This window comes from Meleagris gallopavo, chromosome 2 (assembly GCF_000146605.3).
Source record: "Meleagris gallopavo isolate NT-WF06-2002-E0010 breed Aviagen turkey brand Nicholas breeding stock chromosome 2, Turkey_5.1, whole genome shotgun sequence".
Lineage (NCBI taxonomy): Eukaryota > Metazoa > Chordata > Aves > Galliformes > Phasianidae > Meleagris > Meleagris gallopavo.
The window spans coordinates 15073469-15087510 of NC_015012.2; the positions used below are offsets into that span (position 1 = coordinate 15073469).

Below are 14042 nucleotides of genomic sequence, written 5' to 3' on the forward strand. Positions count from 1 at the left end.
GAATTTGTTTAAGGAAGCACTAAGATCTCATTTGCTGAAAATCACTCACAACAGCAGTCAACATACATTCTATAAGTATCATGTCTATCTTGTATCATACACTGCATTATTAGATACCTGCTGAGAAGAACACACTCCATCAATTGAAGCACTAACCTTGCAGGTTTCCTAAAAGAACATTTCCTATAAAAAGCGATTTAAATTATCTTCTTTAGGTATTGAAATCTTTAACTGAATTCAATACCTCTGCAAATGGAGCAAACAATTTCTGACTGATTAGATCTTACTTCTATTCATTAAGTCATGCACTGGTTTGCAATAATGCAAGGTGTTGTTTTTTTTTCCTATTAGCAATTCCTCTTTAGCAACATATTTTCCTCAGTAACCTAATTAATGCCAGAAAGGTAACTTTGCTTTTAATGCATTACATTATGTCAATGCAGTTGACACCTTTACAGAGATTATGTATAAATAAAGGTCATTAAAAAGTGTAAAGGACAAAAATGAAAGAGAATACAGAGTGTAAAAGTAGCTTTTCCATGAGGATGAGTGCCCTCATCTCCAAGTGACATCAAGATGCAAAGTGATTACTCAGCACTCTGCAGAGCAGACCCGTGGGAGTCCTATAGGGCACTAGCACATAAATTATTACTTTCAGGTGGAATAAGATAGCAGATATTAATGAAGAGAAGAAATCATGTACTTAATTTGATTCAGTAGCTTCCTAGGTCTGAGTTTGTTGCATGAATAACACAGGAAACTGCAGACAAATTTCAGCTTTGACTTTGGGACATTATCAATCTTTTCAAATCAAATCATAGATCTGTTTGCAAACTACATTCCAGTGCAGACCCTAACTAATTAACTGTACAGTTGTAATGACAACACAGATCCTACCATACTGAAAGCAAGCCACTGTGGATTATTAATAGCAAGAAGGCCTCAGTTGTAGACTCAGAATATCATGTGCTTTGACAACATTAACACTGAACACTTTCCCTGGAAAGGCTGATTTCAGGCTCTTAGATACAGAAGTAGTCCTACCAATTTACTTCAAATGGGCCGCAGCAAGGACTTGTACTAGGAAGGCTAACACATGAGAGAGACTGTTCTAAACCTTCACCCATGCAATGTGCTTTGGTGAGATGCTGTGCACATCCGTATGCTCCTGGAACCTCCCTGTGCTGGTGAGGCATTAGGAAACAGGGGCTCAGAACACTGTAGTGTACAGATCAGCCAGGAGCAGCTGAAGGAATGGCAAAGTGCTCTAAAAAAGCAGTATAGATGAAGTTGATAATGGCCACACCTTATTATAGGCATTGCAGTCTGGAAACAGATCTTTGGAAGATCTTTTTCAAGAATTATCTATTTCCTCTCTTCGGAAAAAGATAATACAGCAGTGGGAAATATTTCTGGCAACTGATGCCAACTGATACAGCAACTATACCACTAAACTCCCATCACACACAGATCATGCAAGATCCAAACTATGAACTGTGCCTGTTACGCTCTTACTCCCAAATTGTGCCTTGGAGTTACCTGAGAAAGCAGCTGGGAATTGTTAAGAGAAGTTTAGTTTAAGTTTTTTGGGGGGAGCATCAATTTCACCCAAATTCTTCCACTCTGCAGAGAGGCATTGTTCTTTTAGATGCTGATCTTTTCTCTGGGAAATTTGGTTTTCTTCCATCTCATTGCAGTAAAATACCAAGCAGACTAGTTGTATAATGAAATGGGAGATGCTATTTAAACACAATTAATAATGAAGAAAATTTATTGTCTGTTTAATAAAAACACTGTAGCTTACTGCAATAGCAATTAAAAAAAAACTCTGCAATCTGTGCTTACAGTGCATGCCACATTTTGTTCTTTTTTTTTCCTTTGAATTCTCAAAGCAAGCAAAAAAAATGCATAAAACCATGTTTACTGGAAAAGACAAGTAAAAAAGACTTTTTAAATGCTCACTTTCAACTCAAGCCTTCTTCCTCATTTAAAAAAATAAGAAATTTTACATCACTCTAGTTTCCAATCTGTTGTATAAAGTGTACGTGAATAACACAGACAGAAAAGCTCCTGTGTCAGGTTTAATGCACTGATCAAATTCAAACAGCGTGTTGAGATTTTACGTAGAAAACAGGCAACTTGACCTCAACCTCCCAGTGTAACCATCATGTTCTCCTCCATTCTTGAGGAAATTAACCTCATTCATCACATCACGCTCCTGTTCCTCCCTATGGCTTGTGACACTTTCTTTGCCTTTGTCCCTACTTGGCTCTCCGAGTGTAGCTGTCACAGCTTCATGGCATAGTGGGTCACAAACAAGGATGTGAACCAAGTGAACACATGAAAAGCATTTGGCAGTGTTTTTTTTTTTTCCCCTAAACATATTTCAAGCACACAGAATAATTATACTAAAAATATCTTCTGTGACAGAGAAATGTCTTGGTAAATTTTTAAAACTCAAAGTCAGAATGCTGTTATTCAGAGCAGCAGCTCTTAATTCAACATCCCAAATTTTCTGAAAAAGGAGAGGGAAAAGCAAATTCCCCTACATATTATACAGAGATCCTGACAAAACATGAAAGCTACTAAATATATCACTAAATTCATGAGATGCAAATAACCTCAGCAAACAGTAAACAGCTGCCTCTGGCTTGAAGCCTGAGTCTCCCACAGTTCAGAGTTGTCTTAATTCCCTTTGCAGTCACTGCCTCTTCTGAGGAAGACTGCTCAAAAAGATGCTAAATCATGGGAAATGATAATTCCCACTTCCCAGTTCTTTTTTTTTTTTTTTTTTTGTCTTCTCACCTCCTTCCTCTTCAATTCCTGTTTTTTATCTCTTGGAAAAACACGTGACTTGATTTCATTATTTCTAATTCTAAACATCCAATTCCACACTGAGAATAGTCAGTACTAGCCATCAAAGGAAGAAATAGAATTTTTTTTAAAAAATGCACCACTCTGAAGATGGACAGCAAAGCAGTCACAAGAAAAATGTGAACTGAGAAGTCTGCCTAATTTAGACAAACAGCAAAGTCCTTTTCCTTCTAAATACTGACCAACATCACATGCATGAGCCATGTGCAGAACTTTTATCTGTAACTCAGACATTTCTTCAACGGGAACAACTGTATCTGTAGAATGAATGCCATATAGGAAGCCATACAAAAAGATATGAAAACTTTTGCAAAAGGTAAAGAAGCTGACTAACCTGGCCAATAGGTTCCTTTGTCGGGGCCTTCCCTCTCCTAGCGGTGCTGGTGGCCAAAGTAGTGGTGGTTTCCATGACCGATGTTGACATCTCGGACTGCATCGCTGTGGCTGTGGACTCGGTTGTCATGGAGGAAGGCACTTCACCAACAAGTCTCACATTTCCTTCTATCACGATGTTGGCATCATTTTCTGCTGCCATATTCAGAACTTTCAAGCCATTGTAGTAAAGACCAGAGAGCTGGCCTTGGAAAGGATGGCCCCGTTCCTTGCCTCCAATTTTTATGGTTGCTTGGCTATTGAAGATTGTGAGTTGACGCCCTGTGAAGATAATATTACATACATGCAAAAATGTTGACTGTGAACACAACACTCTACAAGAATGATAACAGATTTTCATGGAGTGAATAATGACAGCAATAAACTATAAGAAAAAGACTTGACTCATAATTCATTGCTTTTTAATGAGGTGTCCATGAAATGCATAAGTTTTGAGAGCATTTGCATGTTCTAAAATTGCCATATTTTGTAGGGTTTTTTTCCCTTTTCTTTTTTCTTTTTCTTTTCTCTTTTTTTGCTAAAAGGCCAATCAAATTTATTTGGAAATGTTTTCAGTACTACAAATGACACCCCTCTCCCTTTTACCTGAAAGCAGTGCTAAGCTTTTTCATGCGTGTCAAGGTTGCCAAGATTGCAATTCCTTAAGATTACTTTTTCTTCAAGGACTGCCAACATTCCAAAGATTTTTCCGTGTAATTCAGCATTGAGTCTACAGCTTTAAGATGAGTTTATGTATGTATAGACATATGCAAATATGTATATACACACAGAGTTTATATATATGCAAACGTCACTAGGTTAAGAGAATTTTTAAAGGATGTTATGCGGTAATCTGTCATATCTCTATATAAGTGAATGAAATATTTATATTTTTTAATTAAAGATTTCCTTTTTGTATTTAAATGCTTATTTTCCTTCAACAAACACACTGAAAAGAAACACATGGTTCACATTGAGTATCTTAGAGGCAGTTGCAAAAATAGATGTGTGATTGGCTTTCAGCAAGGCTATCAATTAAAATAAAAGATTTTAGATGTAAAAGCGGCTTCAGAAATGATACACATACCGATGGAGAAATCATGGCACATTTCCATTCAACAGAGAAATCCTCAGCAACAGTACCACTCTTAGTAAATAGAAGTCACTTTAGCAAATTGGTTTCTGCTCACAAAAAGCATGCACACAACTTTAAGTTCTGTTTTAATTAGTGTTTGTTCCAAAATCCCCTTAGAAAGTTGCAAACGTTAAAGGGACTTCATTTTGATTGGCAATTCATCTTGCCCACTATTTAAGATACCTACAGTTTAAGCAAATTTTTTTTTCAGGACCGTAATGAAGATATCGTAACTACGTATATTTTTAGTTAATAATTTAGATGCTGGAGCATGTCATATAATCTATGAATGATTTATAATTTTTTGTTAATGTTTGCTATGCGTACCTTCATAGATTGAGTTAGTGGATTATATTTAACAGTCCCTTTAACCTTAAGTTAACAGGGTAAGGTTATTAAACAGCTGGTACTTCTAGAAATGTATAGAAATTATTATACAAGGTATGCAAATATTACTCTATATTTTACTTTTTAAAATTTGTTTTAAATTTAGTTTTACTGAAATTTATTTTTTATGTTTATTAGTGTTACAATGAAGCACTACTTGGTTATGTTCAAATTATTTTTTTATTTGAAGTTTTAATCAATGTTTTTTACCTTTGTCGAGTAGCCATTCATCAACTACTCGACCAAGTCGATATGGAATTCGCTGTCTAGCAATCGCCAGGCGCTCGTTATCATTGTTTCCTTTAAAGTTTAAAGAGACATTTCATTGGTTAAAATCTGTAAGGTCAAAGGTTAAAAGTTAATACTTAAAGCTTGAGCTATACAGTTGCCACATGATTTTTTGAAATTTGGAATTTTAAAAAGCGCTACCTGGAACATTTCATGGTTCAGACTTTTCATTCATTCATTTATTTTATTTTAGCAAACAAAATTATTCCTATGTTAATTGAAAATTAGAAATCTGCATTTGAGCTAGGTTATTAAACTTATGTTAGAGACAGACCCAAAAAAACAAATTTAAACATCATAGAATGGCTTTACAAAAAAATGATCATTGACCTCAGGGTTTTGTCTTTTTTGATGTTTCTTATTAACTAGTTAAACATGTTCAGGTGAAACAGGTTTAAGTTCTCCAAAGACATCCAACCTCTCACTCCAGGTTAGTCATTTAAAGAAGAATAACACAAGTCTTAATCACCATTTAAGGCACACTTACTTCTGCTGTCTACAAATAGACCTGCCGTAACCTTATGTCCTAGTCAGAAAAAAATACATTCTTATTTGCTTCACTTCAACAAATTCCAGAAATCCAAATAAATAGTACAGAACAGACCACAGTATTCACTATTTTTACATTCTCATAGGACAGGCTGACAATGTCTTGAAGGAACACCAAGGCTTTGACAAAAGTGACTTGCTGAAAGGTAATCTTGTTCTGAAACATGGAAACGCTTTAGAATTTAGCAAGAGGCTATCTTTAGTGGAGTTTCGTGAATTAAGAGCAATCCAGAACTCAGCAATGCAAAACACAAACTTGTCACATTTGCAAACTCTGTTTTCCCAGTCTGTGCAGAGGTCTTTGATTGCTTAAAATAAAACCATTGCATAAAAGAACGTCACTATAGTCAGGAAGATATCATACAACAAATAATTAGCAAACTACTTAAAAATGCTTATTTTTAACTATAAGGTTTTTTGTGTTTTGATGATACAGGTATGATCATTCAGAAAACCATCCATTACCATTTTGTATTTTAAATTTCTGTTAGGACAATGCTAAACCTAATAATTCCTTCAATATACAGGTTTCGTGCAGCAGTAATATTTTAAAACAACAGTACCTTTTTCCTCCATTGTACTGGTTCATAATAGGAAAACCCTGATATATAAGAAAAGCTAGATGAGTAAATGGCCATTATTCCTAATTTAGGACCCAATTCCAAGTCAATCTTGCTAGCTCTAATGTACAAACTGTCTTGAAGCAGCAAGGAACCACATTCTGTATTTGCACTAGAATGGGAAGAATAAGATGTAGTAGCCCATGAAATGCTCACAAATACATTTACACGAGCTAGAAAGATCTTATTGCTAGTTAGCAGAACAAAGTATTACCCCAATTCAGGAAATCTGTCTTCTCATTTGTCAGACAATTATACCTGCTATCAGCAACACAGTGTTGCAAAGAAGAATCGGTACCATAGATCTCAGAAACAGCAAGAGCAACAGCTTTTGCACCAATAACATTGTGGTTTCGTGCAGAAATTTATTTTGCAGAGACACGAGTTGCTACTTATCACATTTCCCTCATTTGACTTAATGTATATTAGTTCACTATGCCAGAAGCTGATCTTTTGAGAGGATATCCTTCTCTATCCATCTTCCAATATACTATATGAATTCTATATGCATTAGAGTATCCCCAGTTGAATATACAAAAATATGTACATACTTATTTTTCCATATGCACTTTTTGCTCTATTCTCAACATTCAAAAACATTCTCCACAAAACAATATTTTACTGAAATTTTCCGTTTTCTGCCATTTCAGGAAAATGAAAATTTAAAAATAGAATGGTATAGGAAAAGACTCGTGATGTGAGATTACAGAACGTAATCAGTTAATTCAAAGAATAAGATAGATAACATCTCACTGCCAAAAGGTTTCCTTAACTTAGAACAAATGAATCGTCAGGATTTGCAGGGTATGCCTTTTTTTGTTGTTGTTGTTGTTATCTGTGCTTAAACTAAAGGAGGGAGGAATCTATTATTTTATTTATGAGGAAAGGCTAAATAATTGTTTAGAAAAGGTTGGGGGCTTAAAGAATCTATTAAAGCAATGTAAATATATGTCAAGGATGCAGATCATTATTAACTCACTGGATTCACAGATCATCCAGTGTTAATAACTGGGTGTCTTTCATGAACAAATGCTCCTTAGACTGCAGAAGAACCATACAGTCATGTCAAAATGAAACAATGCTTACAACTGGCCACGCTAGGAAGGCCCTAAATACTATGCTGTTATGACCAGTGAGTGCAAATCTGTTGCACTTTGTGAAGGACAGCCTGCAGTCACCACTCCAGTTTCTTACCACAAAGGCACTTCTCTGCTGTAATTCCATTACTGCCACTGGATTTATCCTAGACCAAGTTTATTGCTCCTTCCTCTTCCAGTACTTGGCAGTGGCTTCAGAACATCTCTACTGTGATTGTGGAAACTCCTCCGTGAATTAGCAGTATAAATGTAGAATTGGACAGCTTATACATTTCTTTAAATTATTTCATTAGAAAATCCATGTGGTACATAGGCTTTTGAGAATATTGAGCCCTAGCGTTAAGTGATTCTGTCTATAAATTATGTTTCATACTAACTGTGGCAGTCTTGCACCACTGGGAGCAAAATACAAATGAAAAGTAAGGAAATAACCATTTGATTTGTAAAGGTCACACAAAAAAAATAATTGCTGATTACATTAGCCTATTTTTTATCAGAAGAAAACTATGTAGTCAAATGCATCACAATTTGACATTATTACATTAGCTTAAATTCTTCAAATAGATAATATAAATGGAAAGGCTAGAAGGAAATGGTGTGGAACTTATCTTGCTATAGTTTCAAGGAGAACACAGGTTTAATGATGAGGATACTAGTTGATTCACAGGTAACTTGACAAGTACATTCAAAAAATGATAGATAGCACTGAAAATAATGGAAAGAACATTGAAAGCAACAAAAATCTTAGTATTACACTGCAAGAAAACCCATGTGCTTTCAGTAACTGCTTCTTCCTAAACAGCTGTTTTGGATCATACACTTAGCTACAGTGAATCTGGATAGTCCCACTGAATTCTATGGTAATTTTATTGCTTGTGGAGAAAACATAAACATATTACATATTGTTTTCCTCAGAAATAGTCCATGCATATTTTCATGCTTCCTTTATTTTCCTTTTAACAACAGGGTGAACCACAAGGAACTTATTCACTAAAAATACTTCCAAGAAGGTTAATAAATATTTTAATACTCTGACTGAAACTGTGTCCTTGATACTTTATTTCTGTTACTCTTCTGAAAGACGAAGTGCTTTGTTAGGCACACTTTTCAACCATAATTCATAAGAAACAACCGAGCTGCCCAGACTATCGTTGTAAACAGATATGTAACTACCCAGCAGGACACTTTGTGATTAGATTGCCAAAATTTATTTCATCAAAAAACCTGGGTAAAAACGATTCACTCAGATGTGCACCATGTCTAACCCAACTGAACTCTAGATGGAATCATTCTTCTACCAAGTAGATAATATTTTGTCACAACAAAGTATTAATTCTGTATGAGCAGAAAGACTTCAAGGGAATAACAGTAATTTCAAAGAATCAAGGTAAGCAGAAAGGAGCAGAAAAGGTCAAATCTTTGAGCTGGAGCTAAATCTTGTGCAAGATTGAGAAGAAGCAGTCCCAAAAAAACTTAATCATACCTTTATATCTATAGGTCATCATGGACAAACCAACTACATGAACTTCACTAATATGTATTTTATCCCTCCTGATTTATTATATTGTCAGAGCTGGAGTGTAATTCTATTTTGTTCTCTGAAATAAAGGTGTCAGTTATTGATGTGAAATAGTAGCATCCTTGAAAAAGGGTAAGAAGGTTGAAAATTGAGAGTCTGTGAAGAACAACATAAAATCTAGAGAATATTTTCTTTGAAACAAGCCCTTTAACAGAATAAAAATTCACCTTGTTAGTTTCAGTGATCTGCTAGGGAAATAAATAACAAAGTGAAGAAACTGATGTCTACCTCCATTTATAAACAACCCCCTCTCCCTGGTTTTGCTCATCATGATCTTGACACTGCTACTTCTGAATTATGTCTCCCCTGACATCTGCAAGAGGAAGGCAGAAGTCCATACCATTTCTCCAGGTGACAGTTAAAGATGAAATTTGACTTAAGTGTCAACTGCACAGCATGGGAAGAAGCCACTGTGGCTCTATGGTACATGGGCAAACTGTCCACACTTGGCCAGATTAGGTAACAAAAGCATGCTCTCATTAAAGATAGATGGTGAAGTTCTCTTAAACCATATATTACTGTTATTATGCATACTTTTTTGTATAAATTAATTAATTTTGTAAAAATTAATGCAGAAATAAACTGTAAACACGAAGACTAAAATTTGTACAACATGATTCTGCATGTGCTACTTACCTCTTCCCAGCAAAAGAGGAAATGATATTTTAAATGCTATCAATTGCATGCATAAACATCTGCATGACTCACACATGACAGTGTCGTGCTGTTGTTCACACCGGTCCCATCTATTGGCCATATGTGAATGCTTTCAGTTTCACAACTCAAACATAAGTCCATGTTAACAATGCAACAAATTCTGACTGTAATAAGATTTGAATATCCAGTATACAGACAGTCCGTAAAGCTATACTGAGTTTCAAGTTAAAATACCATCTTTAACCTTCATCTAAGGAACTCAATGGCTGCATTGCTCTGTTTGACCAAAGACCCTTTAGAGAGATCACTCAAATACGAATGACTACTTACACAGACTCTGTAGGTCCATAGTACATTCCCAGAGTTTCCAAGTAGGGTATCCTTGGGCATAACCTTCCTTCACCTGCTATTACAGCAAGTCTCACTCCTAACAAACTCAGTATCTACGTACTCTGTAGCACATTCCATCCTCTGAGCCTGCCTGTTGCCTTTGCAAATAGCCCTACTATCACACACAGGTGTCTCCTCAGCAGCAGCCATCAGTAAGCTTGCCTTTATGCCTGCAAACAAAGTATCACCTTTTCTATTCCAGTATATTCAGGCATAACACTGAGTTGTACGTTGCAGAGGACAAGGGGTCCAGGTCAATCCTGGAAAATCACTGGGCTTGTGCGATGCACTGACACTGTCAATTTTTGCTGAGCTTTTATAAACTTGACTATTAAGTATTTGATCTAGAAATAAGAAAGTTCTGGATGGATCAGATAAAGCTGTATATATTTTGTCTGCTGCTGAAGTACACTGGCACAACACACAACAACATGGAGGTGGAATTGAGCAGTATGGAGAAGGATACGGCGGTCAGCCTGAAAGACTTGTTTGAGGAGCTACAGATCCAAAAGGCTAATGTGGGTTTTCTCCAGTGTTCAAAGAAAAGGTAGACACAGTTCTAGGATGCTTATTTTTTTCCCATTGGGTATCTTGAACAAAACTTATAGTCAGCTTGGTTAGATGACTGAAGTACAAAAAAGCTCTGAAGTTAAAGAAAGAATTTGTAGCAAATAAGTAAGGTTTCAACTCTACAATGCTTCACACTACAGAAGAGTTAACCTATAAAAAAAGAAACGGCTATGTGGTATGACTTCTACAGACTTGAACATGTCAAATCCATCAAGTTCATGTTAAATGACCATAGTATAATATGGTCTTTTTTTTTTCCCTAGAGGAACTTCAAAATTCCTTACAATACATACTAAGTTTCCCAAAAGAATATTCTGCTTGCAGTATGACAGACAGCAGTCTTCACAGCACAGTGAAATCAGGCATTGGTAGCTTATAACACAACCAAATACAAAGCAATAGCCTAGGTTCTCTGAAAAGAGAATCTGCTTACAGCATTTACTGAATGATGTACACATAATTTGATTCCCATTCCACTGATACCACAAATGGTACTGAAACATCTCATGGTCACCTGCAAGCTCCTTGCTTCATGCTTATGTATTAAGCAAACTAATTTTAAACAGTATTTTAGCAACTTTCTTCAAGATAAAACTAAAAATGACCATTAGCCTCTCAGAAAGATGCAAACCCCTGTCCTGAAATCAACTGCCTTCCACCTTGTGGTTGTTTTTTTTTTTTTTTTTTAAACATTATGTTTCACTAGATTAATTAATAATTAAAGTAAGAGTGCACTCTTCCTGACACTCACTTCCTCATATAATGCAATATCTATCTTGGTTAGTGCAAAGTTGGATGGCTTACTATAAGATTGGTGTATTATATCAAAAGCAAGCAAGAGAAGATGACAAGCAACAAGGAGATAAGAAAACACAGGACTTGTCTGATAAATTAAAGGTCATATTTTGTTATCAGGTATTATAAAAAGATCCTTTGTACTGCCCGTGCAGCATTTATAGGGGCTAATATTGTACAGCTGCTGCTAAAACAGGCAGGAAAATTGATAGAAATCATTAAAGAGAAAGATTAAGGTATAAAAAATGAATTGTTATAAGTATAGTACCATGCTCCACATCACTCCAAAGAGTGACATTTTGTAGTTCTCCAAGGTAAAAAGGGACTCTGAACTGTTTCCAAATCATAATGTCACAGCATTTAAGGTTACTTTTTTGATAGATATTTAACCGTAAGTTGACTGTAAGCAGTTTCTTAATCAATAGTTTTTCAATGGCTGGAAATTGGAGAATATTTCAGCCCTACCATATCTAAAATTAGCTAGGTCAGAGACAGCAACTACTGAATACTTTCTGACTTCTGCCCAGGTAGCAATCTGGATGATCTTCATTTCATGCTAGCTAGCAAATAGCCACTATATAGAATGTCTCTTGACAGAAATAATACTCACATAATATAAATGAACAATGGCAAATGGAAAACACCATACTCAGCTCTTATTTTAAATTTCTATTGGTCTGCAATCCCATAAGTATCTAGTATGCAGGTAGAAGCCATCAATGAAAAAAGTCTTATTAACTACGCACATGCCTCCTCATTAAGTTTAAGCCACACTGCTGAGGCTTAAACAGCCACGCTGCTGAGAACTGAGGACAGAATAGGTCACGCTATCCAAAGGGCATTGCTCATATGATCAAATTTTCTGTAGTTAGTGAAAGACTTTGGGAAATTCTATACGATTTCCATATATTATTTCTGGACCATTTGCAACACTAAAAATTATTTGAAGCAACTAAAAAACAACAAACCAGCAACATCTTCTGAGGTTAAATTCTGTTCTTGGTTATGCAATTAATGAGAGAAAATAAGAGTTTGGACTTCAGCTGTGTTCATCAAATCCACTGCAATTGAACTGCTCTAGTAGACTGTCTGGAGTCAATGCAAGGCACACTGAAAATAATCTTGCATTCACTACATGATTAGAAGCACACACATAAAAAAGCCAAAGCAATCAGCATCAACCCTCACAAACAGTAGAAAAACTGCAACATTATAAGTGTTGTTTTTGTGCTCTTTCATGAAACACAATAATGCTGGAGTTCATCACTGCCACTGTGTCTCAACATCCTGGACCATACAGGTGCTTTGTCACATTCAATACATCTATTGAAGCTGATTCAACTCATTTGCCAATGGACACGCATGATTGTATGCAAGCCAATAACAAGAAAAACGAGGTCACTATTTGGACAAACCTTTGACAAGCAGAAGAAACCAAGTGCACCCAATGTAGATAGAAAATGGCATTTAAGAGAGGAAAATCTGTTCTGTGTCAGCAGTGCAGCAAAAAAGTAGCCCTTGGCCAAAGCAAGCTCTGCAATTTCAGTTCCATCTAAATATGGCATTTCAACTTGTGTATTTATGCCTTGCAGACATTTTACTATAAAAGAATAATCTATTCCAAATTGAAAGGTTTAAACTTGTACACACAATTTTTTTTTTTTAATGCTTTTAGCAGAGCACAGAAACAGAAACTGTAAATAATAGAAACAGATGCTCATTGAGATAAAAGCAGTGTTTTAAGACGGCAGAACTATAATGAGCAGTCCACCACACAGTAGCATAATGGCCATGGGTGGACTCCAGCAATGATTTAGTTCTATCTGCTAGAAAGTGAAATAAATTGATTCCCCAATTTTATAAATACATAAAGTGAAATATATATATACATAAATAAATTTCACTAACATTTGCCATTTAAATTTATCTACAGCATGTAGCATGTCACCACAATTTTCAAAAATTTTTTGATTTTTAATAAAGGAAAGGATTTCAGATTAGCTAAATGTTTTCCCCTTGTGATTACCTCTGAATGTGGGTTTTTTTGTTTGTTTGTTTGGTTGTTTTGTTTTGTTTTTTGTAGTTTGAGAAGATTGAGAATCATGGTGAAATGTTATTTTGATCTGAGATTCTGACTTTGAAGAAAACTAAGAACTGTGTTACTCAAACATCATGGATTTCTACATTAAAAATTCTTCTATAGAGTTTCTTTCCTTTATGACTTTTATGACTATCCCACTACTGCATAAAGTGACTGAAAGAGGAGGGAGGTAGGTGAGACATATACTGTTGTCACCAATCATTCCTGCTGAAAAAGTTTATTTCAGTGCACCCTACTATTCAAAGGCCCTTAAAGACATGCTGAACATCAACCATAAAAGCAAGTTCTCAAGTGGATTTCTGTCTCATGGATTAAAAAGGTCTCTGAGGTTACAGAGCTTGGATGTTATCAGGTCACAGCTGGTTTCAAGGCAGTCTTTGGGATCAAGACAGGAAAGCTACGTGTTCCAATACCAACCACAACTAACATGTGGATCTGATCTCCACTAGGTGACATATCCACATCCTTTAAGCTCTTGCCCAAAACACACTTCCATGGGATTCCGTTTTAAAGCTAATAAGGCCACGTTAAAGATGGACAACCCAATGTTGACAGCTTACTTTTGTGGAGATCTGAATTTATCATTCTGATTTTCAGAGTTAATCTGAATTTTTCCCCGGAATGAAAA

General features: G+C 35.7%; 1 protein-coding gene across 1 annotated transcript in view; it reads right to left on the reverse strand.

Moving 5' to 3' along the window:
• LOC100544433 (neurexin-1-beta-like) overlaps window positions 1-14042 on the reverse strand; it is a 72836-nt gene that overhangs the window by 1890 nt on the left and 56904 nt on the right. The window contains exons 3-4 of the mRNA XM_010706639.2: window positions 4979-5068; window positions 3209-3528 (exon numbers count right to left, since the gene is read on the reverse strand). Of these exons, the coding sequence (XP_010704941.2) occupies window positions 3209-3528; window positions 4979-5068 (410 nt within the window). The remainder of the gene's footprint in view (window positions 1-3208; window positions 3529-4978; window positions 5069-14042) is intronic.